General features: G+C 46.7%; 1 protein-coding gene across 2 annotated transcripts; it reads right to left on the bottom strand.

Annotated features, from left to right (window-relative positions):
• Positions 1-279: 279 nt before the first annotated feature.
• On the bottom strand, positions 280-13761 carry LOC130082007 (proline-rich transmembrane protein 3). Of its 2 annotated transcripts, XM_056246745.1 has the most exons (3): positions 13319-13761; positions 12041-12304; positions 280-2295 (listed from the first exon to the last, which is right to left on the bottom strand). In XM_056246745.1, exons 1-3 carry the CDS (start codon positions 13641-13643, stop codon positions 302-304), a joined length of 2583 nt encoding a protein of 860 aa, XP_056102720.1. In that variant the 5' UTR covers positions 13644-13761; the 3' UTR covers positions 280-301. The 2 variants fall into 2 exon arrangements, with proteins under 2 accessions (XP_056102720.1, XP_056102721.1); XM_056246746.1 differs by lacking the exons at positions 12041-12304; positions 13319-13761 and adding an exon at positions 9282-9574.
• Between the last annotated feature and the right edge of the window lie 424 nt (positions 13762-14185).

Below are 14185 nucleotides of genomic sequence, written 5' to 3'. Positions count from 1 at the left end.
AGTGAAAACAAAATACACACTTCTAGAATGCCTTGCCTCATAGACTTCTATTGTATGTACATAACTGTAAACAAGACTTCAGAAGAAAAAAAATCAGAAGTAAATATTTTTAGTGTTGATCGCACTTCACATTTGACTCCACTTACTAAAATCTGATCCAATAAATGTGTTTCTCTTCCCCTTTAAGTACCATTATACTACAATTAGACTCCATTCATCTGAGCAAGTCATGATTAAATATGTAATCTCAGATTTTTGGAGAATGCGTTTTAACCTGGAGTTGTTGTGTGCCACACCATGTTCAAAGGTCAATAATGTCACTGTCAACACTGGCTGAGTCATCATTTCGCGTGACTTTCAAATATCTATGCCCCCCTTTACTATTTGATTGTGAACTTTCAAGGTCAGGGGTTAGAAAAAGCCTTGTGTTTTCTGGACTGGGCACAAGGGTATGGCTTGTGCTTGGGGAAGGGTGCAGTGAGACCGGGCAGGACAAAGAGGAAGGCACTGGTGCCTCAGAGACCCAACGGAAGCCCTGATGAGTCGGTGTAGGGGGAGCTGTGACCTGTCGGCTGGGCACAGCACTAGGAATGGAGCGATCCAGACCTGTAGAAGACTCTGTGAGCAACGTGTGTTCATCACTGCTCGATGACAGTGTTATGTGGGGGTCACTATTCCGTCGCATCCACATGTTTGGAAATGGAGGAGGTGAAAGTGGTCGTAGTGGATAGAATAAACTTTCGCCCCCTAACAGATGCTCACGATGAAGTGCCTCATCAATACTGCGGCCAAGGTCAATTGGGGTTGGAGGGCGCAGGTCAAAATCGCAGAGTGAGAAGTTGGACTCCTTTTCCCTGTCCAGACTGCTACTTGAAGAGCACTGAGGTGGATGAGCACGTGGCTGCACCCTTAGCAATGAACCAGCAGAGCCCCCTGCAAAGCTTTTCAGATTGCTGTCTTTGAGTGGATCCTGATTTCGTATGAGGCTCTTGCTAATATCTGCCCCTGATCGCTCCTGTCCAGCCCAGTTATTGGGCAACTCTCCGGCCACTGCACTACTACTGGATCCTCCAATTCCATTGCTTTCAGATTTCCTTTGTTGCCTTACCTTGAGGCTCTGGACAATCTTTGCCCAGCATGTATGTCTGCTGGTAGAGTTTGATGATTGAGAGGGTGAGGGCAAGCTTTCTGTGGCAGCCCCTTCCTGTCTTGGTGCTCCACATATGTGGCCTCCATTGGGTCTCCAGAAGACCCAGGAAGACACCAAAAGCAGGCAGAAAGCCCAGACAAGCTCCAACAGTCGTACCCAGAACTGACAGAGCCACCATGCCCAACGGAAGCGCCTCCAGTCTCCTAGTAGTCCATATAGCCACATGCAGGAATAAATATGCAAAAGACAGCACAGTGCCCCAAGAAGAGCGCATACTGCCAGCACCCATGCTAAAACCCTCACTTTTTCTTCCCCTATTGCCTTATTTCTTCCCCGAGCTGCATTTGTGTGAGAGAGGCGTGGCAGTGCAAAGAAAAGGTACCCTAAACACAGTGTCAGGCCTGCAGTCAGCGTGAGGCTCTGTAGGACGATGGGAACAGCAGGTGAAAGTGCAGGGGAAAGTAAGTCTGCAGCAAGTAGGAGAGTGCATTGTAAAACAGCTAATACTCCTAAAAGAGGGGGGTGCTGAAGTGTTGGTGGTAGCCAAGTTACTCCTGCCTTTTTTAGTACCAATATCACTAATGCAGCCTGTGCCAAAATTAACAGTGGTAACGGCAGCGTGTATAAAGCTATTATTACAGGAGGCGGCAGGAGGAACCGTGTCCCATATGGGTCAAGCAAAAAGTTGCCAGCTCTAACCGCACCCACAACTAGCAAGAGGCTATTGGCAAGTATCAGTTCACCACAGTGGGGGCAATTCAAGCTGGGAGCTAACGCTAAGCCAAGAACAGAGCCAACAGTAAGCAGAAGGAAGAGGGCAGCAGAACCAAATACATGCAGCTCCCATGCAAATGACAGTGTGCGTTTTAAGTCTGCCCACACTAAAAAGCTGCCATTTGTTGCACCATATTTGTCAGCATTGTTTTGATCTTTGGAAAAAACACAGGGCCCCACAACAGTGCCACAAGGGTCCTTGGGTTGGGCATGGGTTGGAGAGGCAGGGTTTGACTTCAAAGATGGAACTATTCCCTGTGAGACTGACTGGTCCGTCTCTGTAACTCTTCTATCATTTTCAGAGAATACAAAATGGCCATGTCCAGTCAGGCGAGGGGAGGTTGTACTTGTACTTAGAAAAGGTGATATACCTGTGGAAATCAAAAGGGGTACAGGAAATATTATTGAGGTAACTGGCAAAACACAATAACAAACAATAGGAAAGCATGTAACTACATACAACACATTCAACAATATACAATCCTTTTGCAATTTGTACATTTTACAAACTGATCTCTAATTAACATGAATGCTCATAAAAATAAAGCTGGAATACACTACATAACTTTTAAAAGATGAATATGTTTTAAATGAATATGCATCACACATTTGAACTTTGTAAATAGTTACAGAGGAAAAACTGGGAATTATACAATCAATGACAGATTCTGTGCCTATCATAACACTACATGATTATCAAAATCTGTCATATCTGACTGCTCAATATCTGCAGCCTTGCTATGACTTTCAGCAATTTGCGTGGGAAAAAAGTAATGTATTGTATTCTGGCCTTTATTTGACTTAAACATAATCTGTAAGTCTATTATAATGTGAAGCAGTTATGAACTGTCACCTATGTATCCATACACATTCTCATGCCAAGAAACCATAATAAACTTCATACACACAAAATCATTCATATGTACTAAAAACATACTGTCGAAACACACACTTGTACATGTTAACACAGACAGCATCTTTCATAACTTTTTGGTCATTGGTTAGAAGAAAAAAATCATATTACAGTCAAAATTTAAAAGGGACAAATGAGTATGACAAGTGCAGTTTTTACTATTGAACTAGTATTAAAGAATTACATTTCTATTTTTAAAAAAAATGTATGAAAGAGACAGAGACATACCGTAATCATACAATATGTTATTGGGGCTCATGAGGCACAATAGCACACACACAATTAAAAATGGCAGTCAGTCTCCCATAGAAGATAACATTCCCTTTCAAGGGAACTTCGAGCTGCGTCAAACGCTGTGGGAACGCCCCTGCGTTGTGCGTCATGAAGCACGTATGGAATCAGCCCAATGGAGAGACGGAACGTCATAGGCGGGTGACGTCATCGACCAGGAAACTATAAAGCACCCCAAAAACACAAGCGCATCAGCTTCTGTGCCTTCAGTCGCGCTATATGTGAATCTGTCTGAGTGTAAACACTGTGTCTGTCTTTAGTATTTGCTAGGCAGGAGTTATCACATTTACACCACACAAACAATTTTGTATGAGAGACTATGGCGAGCGAACGGCATTTAAGAAGTGTGTTCCTCCCTGCTCGCGCTATCTAACGGGCGGTGATACACACGTTCTTTGTGTTGTTTGTTTGGAAGTGCAGCATGCCCAGTCAGCTCTCGAGGGGGCTGGCTGCGAGCATTGCGAGCGTCTGCCTTTATGGACGCTCCGCTCCCGCCGGGCGCTCTCTGAGGAGAGTGCTCGGTGCGCGCTCCCCGCGGTTCGAGTCCCGCTTCTGCCGAGGCTGAGCGGCGACACTTATCGTGGTGATCGCAAAATGGATCTTTCAGCGGGGTTAGAGACGGGCTCTGCCTTATCTCTGCCTTTACCTGTTAGATCCAGTGTCTCAGCCCGGTTTGGAAGCACGCTCTGCGGTTTCTTCCGCCCGGGCTGAGGCACCAGTACTGCAACTATCGTTATATAGTTATAAAAACTAGGAGATAAAAATAGCAGTATTGACGAGGGAGATGTGGAGGACTCGCCACCTAACACTCCCGAAAGCGAAGAGCTCATGGAGGTTCTCACTCGAGCTGTATTAAAACTAAGCATTGAGTGGCCAGTGGCTAGGCAGGAGTCTGTTATTAAATCTAAGTTAGATGAAAGATTTCTCCCTTCCCGTGTGCAACCTCCATGCCGGTGCTTGCCGTTTTTTCATGATCTCCATACTGAGGTGTCGAGATTATGGAAGAAGCAGGCTTCTGATATAATTTTAGCCCCCAATCATTCACATATTCAGATTTAACGGGGGCTAGGTTTTTGAAAAGAAAAGACGGCGCTTTGCCGCGGGTAGAAGAGACGCTTGCGAGCTATCTCTCTTCCGAGGCTGCATTGTCATTTAAAGCACCGGCATTACCTTCCAAGCCATTATGAAATATTTCGGCTTTGTAAAGTGTATTTGGCGGCAGGTCAGGCTGCGTCGTGTCTGCATACAATGTCTATATTGCAGGCATACCAGGCTGATTTGCTAAAGGACGTGAGTGTGGAGGCAGTACTGACGTGGTTCGAGAACTGCGTCAGGCTGCCGAATTTGTGGTAAAATTATTTTTTTCCAACATGAAACAGAAAGAGAAAGCTTTCTTTTAGATGAACCTCTCTCCCCTGCGGGGTTATTCAGTGACTTAGTTAATACTGTCATTGATAATTTCAGGAAGAAAAGAAGCAGGCAGCAGCTTTTAAAAGGTTTCTTCCATTAAAAGTTCACGTCCACGGGGCTGCTGGGCGGGAGCAGCCCCGGCCGTCCACGAGCTCATCGCATAGGCGCAGCAAAGCAGAGTATCGCGTCTCGCGCTCCCCCTGCTGGACAGTGGGACCAGACGCGGCACTCTCAGCCAAAGCTTTTTGAAAAATAAATATAATATAATATATATATATATATATAAAATAACTAAAAAAAAAGCAATAGAACTGATTTGAGGACAGTTATATTGGCTATGCTGAGGGCGGTCCCCACCGAGGGAGAAAGGTGTTCACCTCTTTTTACGGTGCCCATTCTTCCTCGGTGCCCTCAGGGGCCCGTTCTGCAAACCCCGCCTTCATGCCGGGGCGCAGACGGTCCCGGCGAGCGCTTTCCCGAGGGACGGTCGCTTCCTCTGACACCGAGGGTGGTCCCCATCGAGGGAGAAAGGTGTTCACCTCTTTTTACGGTGCCCATTCTTCCTCAGTGCCCTCAGGGGCCCGTTCTGCCAACCCCGCCTTCATGCCGGGGCGTAGACGGTCCCAGCGAGTGCTTTCCCGAGGGACGCTCGCTCCCTCTGAGGAGGGTCTCAGAGCGGTCAAACCAGTTGTTCCCTGCCGGTGCGCCGTTACAGGGCGCTGTGTTTGCTGCTCAAATTACACCAGAGACCAGTCTCGAGAGACTGGTACCCTTAGTAGAATTTGTTTGGCAGAGTGGAAAAGCCTTCCAAGAATATCTCAGTGGGTCCTGCAGACAGTAGTAAGAGGTTATGCGATCCAATTTAGGTGTCGTCCACCGAAACTCAGAGGGGTTCTGCCCATAGTGTGGGCCCCGAGCAGGCTCTGGTAATGGAACAAGAGGTGAAAACGCTCCTTCAAAAGGGGGCTATAGAACGGGTTCCTCCTCCCAGTTTGGAGCTAGGTTATTACAGCCGATATTTCATCATTCCAAAGTAGGATGGGGGGTTGCGTCCAATTTTAGATTTGCGCCTATAAAATTGCTCGGTAGGGAAGCTTAATTCAAGATGCTAACTATCAAGCAGGTCGTGTCACAAATCAGGTCCGAGGGCTGGTTTGTCACGATAGATCTAAAGGACGCTTACTTCCACATTTCCATACTTCCACAACACAGGAAGTTCCTGAGGTTTGCCTTCGGGGGCGAGGCATTCCAATATAGGGTTCTTCCGTTCGGTCTAGCTATCTCCCCGTACTTTACGGAGCAGATGGCGGTTCGACATCGAGATGTCGTCCTCGCGCATATCAGGAAGTTGGGGTTGAGGCTGAACGCGAAGAAAAGTGTTTATCTCCTTCCCTGGAGACCACTTTTCTGGGCGTTGTTTGGGATTAGGTCACCCGCATCGCTTCGATTCTTCAGCCTTGAAACAGTAAAGCTAGGCCAGCTACTCACTGTAAAGCAGTTTCAGAAACTGTTGGGTTTGATGGCAGCAGTGTCAACGTTATACCTTGGCCTGTTGTACATGAGACCGCTGCGGTGGTGGCTCAGGACCAAGGGATTCTCCCCGAGGGGAAATCCACTCCACACGATCAAAGTCACGCGGCGTTGCCTTCGTGCTCTGGTCTTGTGGAAAGAAACTTGGTTCCTATCCAAAGATCCTGTGCTGGGGGCTCTTTGTCGTCGCATAAAGCTAACGACGGATGCTTCCCTCACAGGGTGGGGGGCGGTCATGAGTGGTCGTCCAGCCCAAGGTCTGTGGCAGGACCATCATCTATCATGGCATATAAATTGTCTAGAGATGTTGGCAGTGTTTCAGGCTCTGAAACACTTCCTGGCAGACCTGAGAGGTCATCATGTGCTAGTTCAGTCAGACAACACGTCGGTGGTCTTTTATATAAATCGTCAGGGGGGCCTGCAGTCTCGCCGGCTTTACAAGTTGGCCCGTCAGGTCCTCCTGTGGTCCCTAGGGAAGTTACTATCACTAGCAATGTATCTTCCTGGGTATTTGAATGTGGTAGCGGACTCTCTGTCGAGGCAGGGGCCGAGGCCGGGGGAATGGAGACTCCACCCCCGAGGTGGTGGAGCTCCTTTGGTTGAGTTTCGGTCGCGCCGAGGCAGACCTATTCGCTTCCAAGGAGATATCGCACTGTCGTCTGTGGTTCTCCATCAGTCATCCAGCCCCTCTGGGGTTGGACGCTATGGTGCAGCCGTGGCCGAGGTCACGTCTGTACGCTTTTCCCCCGATTGCTCTGCTACCAGGAGTTCTGGAGAGGGTTCGCCGGGACGGGGTCAGCCTACTATTAGTAGCCCCGTTCTGGCCGGCCAGAGTATGGTTTGCGGACCTGGTTTCTCTCCTGGACGGCTCTCCTTTGGAGCTCCCGGTCAGGAGGGATCTACTCTCTCAGGCGGGCGGCATGATATTTCACCCCCGCCCAGAGTTATGGAAACTGTGGGCTTGGCCTCTGAGGGGGCCCAGCTCTTAGATTCCGGTCTCTCAACCGAGGTTGTTGAGACCATCCTTCACTCCAGAGCTCCATCCACGAGGAAGCTATATGCCTTTGAAGTGAAAACTTTTCACTTCTTGGTATGGAGAACACCTGTAGGACCCAGTTAACTGCCCAGTGGGTGCAGTGCTGGAATTCCTGCAGGAGCGTTTCTCCACAGGGTTATCCCCCTCCACACTAAAGGTGTATGTGGCGGCACTGGCTGCTTACCACGTCCCTTTCAGTGGAGTTTCTCTTGGGAGACACCCGCTTATAACTCGTTTCCTTCGTGGCACTTTGAGGCTGAGGCCAGCAGTTCGTGCCTGGAATTTTCGCCTGGCATGGTTAAGGCTTTTCTATACCCTAGGCCAGGTTATGTTCCTAAGGTCCCTACTAATGTTGTTAGACCTACAGTTCTGCAGGCTTTCTGTCCTCCTCCATTTCTGTCGTCAGACCAGGAGAAACTTAATTTGCTCTGCCCAGTGAGGGCGTTAGACGCTTATGTCCACAGAGCTGCCCTGTGGAGGAAATCAGAACATTTATTTGTATGTTTCGGGCCACCCAGGAAAGGGTGTCCTGCGTCTAAATAGAGAATGAGCAAGTGGGTGGTCGAGGCTATCTCACTTGCTTATGAGTCGGCTGGTCAGCCTTCACCTTTGGCTGTACGAGCCCGCTCTACTAGGAGTATGGCTGCATCCAAAGCTTTATTGTCAGGAGTTTCCCTGAGTGAGGTTTGTGATGCGACTGGATGGTCTTCACCGTGCAGGTGCTCTCGTCCGCTGTGCGCTAGATCTCACATGACGGTCACTTGCTCCTATGGCGACGTGGGTATTCGCGTTCCCACAGCGTTTGACGCAGCTCGAAGTTCTCTTGAAAGGGAACGTCTCGGTTACGTATGTAACCCTAGTTCCCTGATAGGGAACGAGACGCTGCGTCGTTCTGCCATACTCCCGGCATTCCCGTTAAGCACTCCTTCAGGCCTATCAGAAGCTGATGCACTTGTGTTTTTGGGGTGCTTTATAGTTTCCTGGTCGATGACGTCACCCGCCTATGACGTTCCGTCTCTCCATTGGGCTGATTCCATACGTGCTTCATGACGCACAACGCAGGGGCGTTCCCACAGCGTTTGACGCAGCGTCTCGTTCCCTATCAGGGAACTAGGGTTACATACGTAACCGAGACGTTTTAGCTCTATATAAATATATATTTAACTACACTCTTACAAATAAGTTTAGTGGTTCTTTTAAGCAACTTAGATTCAGCAGTTATCAAGTTCAAAAGTTAAAGAAAAATTTACATTCACTGCGTTTTTGAGCTGGTAATATTTTACAGATTAAAAATTCTTGATGTTACATCATAGGTTCCTTGTCACACTCACAGAAGGGAACAGAGAGATGGTAAGGTGAAATGATTTATTTAAGTAAAAGCAGAGTAATGAGACAACAACGGGAACATAGCTGTCAACATTTGGTTTTCAAAATCCGGGAGATTTGTGTGCTGGGGACCGTTCGGCGCTCGCTTGGGTTAAGCTTTCCGCGACTGCGCAACTGGGTTATAGGTTGCCAGGTTGAGATGACAAACGGGTTGAAATTGTATATGGTGTGTATATTGTGTGAATATAATGCATTTAATACAAGATCTGGCAACTGGTCAACATTAGACAAACATATTGGTCCGATTATTCATAAAGGAGTTTGGGCCATGCACATTACGGGAGTTTATCGGGAGAAATAACAAACCGGGAGGGGTCTGGGAGATAGGGCTAAAAAACGGGAGAAACCCGGGAAAAACGGGAGTGTTGACAGGTATGAACGGGAACCAGACGATGGTGAAAGGATGGTGACCTTATGATATGTGATAAAGACTTAGCTGGCGATGACTGAAGTGGAAACTCTGTGCAGGTGAAGAATGAACATGATGACTGGAGATCTGGATGACGGACAGGAGACAGGAGACTTGACAGGAAGATCTCAGGTGTTCAGGTAAGGAGTCTGTTTACCTAGCAGTGACGTTGATGAGACCAGACACTGATGTGAGGGTGATGCAGGTGTTGATGAGGGAGTGCAGGTGCAGGGAATCAGTATCTGGTGATGATCAGCAGCAGGTATGGTGATGGCTGACTGAGTGCAGGTGGGGATGATGGGAAGTGTAGTGCAGACAGGTTACAGAGTTGGTGACTGAGCTGGTGACTGTGAAAGTACTTCCCCCTCCCGGAAAGCATGACCTTGCACAACAAATGGTCCATTGGAAGGATCATGATCCATGGTGGAGCTGATGGAGGGAGGAGCCATGGAGGCTGAAGGGCTGAGGACTTCAGGGTGGCGAGTGACAGAGGCGGAACCAGTGGGAGAGGGTGACAGGGTGGAGATGGAGGTCTGACCGGCCATGGTGAGACTGAGGATTCAGAGGGACATGAAGCCGATGGCTCTGGCAACTGAGGTGAAGGCGGGGACTCAGAAGGGCGGGGTGGAGACAGAGGACCAAGGAGGAGCTGAAGAGAGTGAGGAGTCCAATGGAGTCTGGGGGACGAGGCGGAGCCAGAGGAGTGCAGTCCAGAGTTGAGGGCAGGTCGACGGACAACCATGGTGAATCCAGGGGGACGAGGGAGCCTGGTGGAGCTGGAGCACTGATGGGCCACGGTGGAGACGAGGGAGGTAGGAGCCAAGGCTGAGTCAGTAGACCAATGGGTCGATGTAGAATCCTAGCTTCGGTAGGTGGAGTGGAAACCCAGGGATCCCCTGACCACGATGGCGCTAAGGGCTGGTAGTCCCACAGCAAGCCCACCTCTCCGAAGGTTTTTTGAGGGAGAGATGCGGGACTAACAGTGGGCAGTAGAGATGATGAGGGCAGGAAGACAGGAGGAGGTGGTAGAGGGAGGTTGGGTGGGAATTCAGGGTTCTGGAAGATGGGACTGGAGTCGCTTCCGAAATCAGGGTGAGGACGGGAGTCGTTTCCAGACTTGGGGCGAAGGCTAAGGATCGGGGCATGGTGGCGACAATCTTGACTGAGGGCTCAGGAGGCATGGCGGCCGCCATCTTGACTGAGGACTCAGGAGGCGTTGTGGCGGCCATCTTGGAATGAGGCTCTGGAACGGCTGCGGCCATCTTGTGACCAGGCTTTGGAACGGCGGTGGCCATTTTGGGACCAGGCTCTGGAACGGCGGCGACCATCTTGGGACGAGCCACCGGAGTGGCGGCGGCCATCTTGAGAGGAGGCTCTAGAACGGTGGTCTCGGAGGGACGAGACTCTGGAGCGGCTTCCTCTATCGTATAAGGCAATCCACATAACCGTTGCAGCTGCAGGAACTTGCTGATACAGGTGATTGTCCAACCCAGACCAAAAGACGGTCTTTAATGTGTCCTCGTTCCAGGGTACTTCATGCGCGTGATCAAGGAACTCTTCTACATAGTCCTCGATCGGCCGAGCATCTTGAAAGCGGGTGAGAAGAAAGTTAACTGGGTTCACCGAGGTGAGGAGGATGCCCATCCTGTGCTTCTTTGAGGTCTGGTCTTCTGTCACACTCACAGAAGGGAACAGACAGATGGTAAGGTGAAATTATTTATTCAAGTAAAAGCAGAGTGATGAGACAACAGCAGGAACCAGACAATGGTGAAAGTATGGTGACTTGATAGGTGATGAAGACTTAGCTGGCGATGACTGAAGTGGAAACTCTTTGCAGGTGAAGGATGAACACGATGACTGGAGATCTGGATCGGGATGACAGACGGGAGACAGAGGGGAGACAGACGGGACGATCTCATGTGAGTGTTCAGGTAAGACTGTCAGTCTGACTGTATACCTAGCAGTAACGTTTACGAGACCAGACACTGATAATAATAATAATTCATTACATTTATATAGCGCTTTTCTCGGCACTCAAAGCGCTTTACATAGAAGGGGGGAATCTCCTCAACCACCACCAATGTGCAGCATCCACCTGGAGGATGCGACGGCAGCCATATTGCGCCAGAACGCCCACCACACACCAGCTTATTGGTGGAGAGGAGACAGAGTGATGAAGCCAATTAGTATATGGGGATGATTAGGAGGCCATGATGGACAGAGGCCACTGGGCAAATTTGGCCAGGATGTCTTTTGAAAGAGTAGGGGTGTAACCCCGGCATCCTGGCCAAATTTGCCCAGTGGCCTCTGTCCATCATGGCCTCCTAATCATCCCCACAAACGTGTCCCTGCTTTATATACAACCACTGATAAATATATTCGGTTTTGAGGAAAAAAAACTATATGAGTGCGGAATAGAACCCAGAACCTCTGACACGCTTGCCCATGAAAGTACACAAGCTGCAGTCACGGATCTTTGGATTTATTCACGTGAAAATTCTCGGCACTAACAATACATATTAGTAGATCTCATTAAATAGCAAATTAAACACAATGTACTATTGAAATTGATTTCTTGACATCGTAATGTTATTTTTTTCTGAAATTTTTTATTGTACACATATTGCACATATATCTTTGGATTGTATTGCAACCTTCTCCCCCTGACACCCCACACACCAGACTGTCCCACCCACTTTTTTAAACAAAATTACGCCACTGGTTTGAGATGTGTGTTCGGTTGCTCGAGTTTTATTCCGTTTTCCAACTGTAAGTTGGTTAGTTAGGAATGAAATGGCTAATTTATTCACTCCTCTACTATTGAATCCAACGTATCATCAGCGCTCGGATTCATTTCCATGGTGCTGTCAAGTACGACTTGCAGTCTGTGAGGTAAACTAAATGCTATTGGCTATTTGAAAAGGGGGAGTAGCCATTCAATATGTCCCGCCTTAGCTTCCTGTTTGAGTGGAAATTACGTCAACGCATCATACAAAGCTGCGCATTCCAAGGTACTTCAGTCGGCCTTTAACGTTTGTCTCAGTCTCACAAGTGGCCAAACTCACACTAAAAACACTAATGTTCCAAAAGACCAGGAAATTAACCCCCATTTTTTTCATCTTTCAGACAAATAATTCATACCTTTAGTGTTCTTTATATCGATCACTGTTCTTTTAGTTCCTGGTTCCTTTAACTGGTCATTGGGTATTTTTGAAGATCTTGTTGACTGTGAAGTGCTTTTTGGTTGTGAATAGTCGGAACTAACGATGTCCACTCCTGGTGCTGGTGCCTCTAGTTGTAGACTGGTTTTGCTTGTGCTAAGAGAGGTGGTTTCAATATATGATCGTAAAGTGGTAAACTGTATTTTTGGCTGAATTTTAGCTGGAGTGGTTATCCCCAAACTGCCTGATAAACAAAAGAAAACATCAAACAGTTTTTCCTCTAGTTTTTGTTAAAGCGTTAATATAAAAACAATGAATTTAAATATAGTATATATATATATATATATATATATATATATATATATATATATATATATATATATATATATATATATATATATAGAGAGAGAGAGAGAGAGAGAGAGAGAGAGAGAGAGAGAGAGAGAGAGAGAGAGAGAGAGAGAGAGAGAGAGAGAGAGAGAGGGGTTGACATTAACTTTTTTGCTCACTAGCCACTTAGTTACTAGCCACTGAGCATTTTCACTGGACACAATTATGACGATACCATGGGGAAAAAAACTGCCATATAGATATTTTTAATGTTATCTCATAATTTGGCAGCAGGTATATTAGGCTGCTGTCACTTTAAGACCGGACACATGGATTCATTATACTGTTACACATGCGTTTTCTTTCTTAACTTTACCTTCACTTCAGACATAGCTGACTGTGTTTAAGTGAATGCTCACCAAGACTGGAATTTTTACATTATTTATTAGAAGAATTATTAGAAGATTTCAAATGAAATATATATATATATATATATATATATATATATATATATTATATAACCTATCAAATTCAAGCAGCCAAAGTGGCTAGTAGGAGTGACTGCATTACACGCCACTGCTGAAATCCACCCGCATTTGACGGGTGTTAATGTCAAGCCCTGTATACAGGGCCTTTATTTCAAAAGTATGTTAAATACACACACACACACACACACGTATATATATATGTGTGTGTGCGTGTGTGTGTATATTTAACATACTTTTGAAATATACACACACACACACACACACACACACACACACACACACATATATATATATATGTGTGTGTATATTTACCACACTTTTGAAATATACTGTAACTGTAATTAACTATTTCGCTATAAATGTTGCTATAGAACTGAGTAAAAGAACATTGTAATTATGGTTATTTAGGTGAACGTAGCATTACTTCATCTGTACTATACCTATTTCCAGTCGAGTCCTGTTTCCGTCCAATTGTCTCATCCCATTGGAAGTGGATACAGGCTTTTCATTGGGTGGTGCAGTTGCAGAAGGGCGGGTCTGGAGTGAAGGGTTGATTGTTGGATTTGTATGTACTGTGGCCAAACTAGCCAGCACACTATGAGCAGTCTGAACTTGTGGTCTGTTCTGGGCATGCTCTCCACCAAGATATGTTATAGCCTCTGTTGACAACCTAACAAAGCGATTTTCTTCAGGTATTACCACATCACCTGACCCAACGGATGACAAGTCTTTTTCTTTAAATTCAGTAAATGTTTCATCTGTCATTGACTCTGTCCCATCAACAGTCTCTTTTTCTTTTAGAGCGGCATCTTGTGGTAGTATGACATTTTGAGTAGAACCTCTTTTCACTCGGCCTTTGTGTGATACTACAAATTTACCCCTTGACCCAAATTTACCCCTTGACCCAGTTATCTCAGTATGTGACGTTTTTGATGAAAATATGTCCTCAGTATTTCTGATTTCAGTCCATTCATTTGAATCTCCAATTGATTTCATGAAACTTTTCCCATAGAAGCCACGAAGAAATGGTCTGACAACTTCTAATGCAGCATTGGCAGTCAGTCCATGATCAGTTTTTTTGACAAGCACATAAGTCTGTTTTTTTGAACAATAGGACAACAGGCTATGATTTGAATGAGTCGTCAGAGAAAGAGAGTTTTCATGGACATGACTTATAATTGGATGAATTAGAGGCAGTAGAAGAAAGAGTTGGAGTGGAGGCACCATACTGTCAATCTGCCATACAGCGAAACTGTCTATGGGTGTGAAATATGCTCAATGTTTCTTCTCATTTCTTCTCCTGCAGA

This window comes from Rhinichthys klamathensis, unplaced genomic scaffold, assembly GCF_029890125.1.
Source record: "Rhinichthys klamathensis goyatoka isolate OS25496 unplaced genomic scaffold, OSU_Roscu_1.1 h1tg000040l_1, whole genome shotgun sequence".
In the NCBI taxonomy this organism is placed as follows: domain Eukaryota; kingdom Metazoa; phylum Chordata; class Actinopteri; order Cypriniformes; family Leuciscidae; genus Rhinichthys; species Rhinichthys klamathensis.
Note: the sequence above shows the minus strand (reverse complement) of the source record. Positions and strands in the feature narration are given on the sequence as shown.

Excerpts from the sequence above, each read along its gene's own strand:
- LOC130082007 (XM_056246745.1), bottom strand. The coding sequence starts at position 13,643 with ATGACAGATGAAACATTTACTGAATTTAAAGAAAAAGACTTGTCATCC. Across the intron at positions 12,305-13,318 it reads CAGGACTCGACTGGAAATAG|GCAGTTTGGGGATAACCACT; the intron begins GTATAGTACAGA and ends TTTGTTTATCAG. Across the intron at positions 2,296-12,040 it reads CGATATAAAGAACACTAAAG|GTATATCACCTTTTCTAAGT; the intron begins GTATGAATTATT and ends TGATTTCCACAG.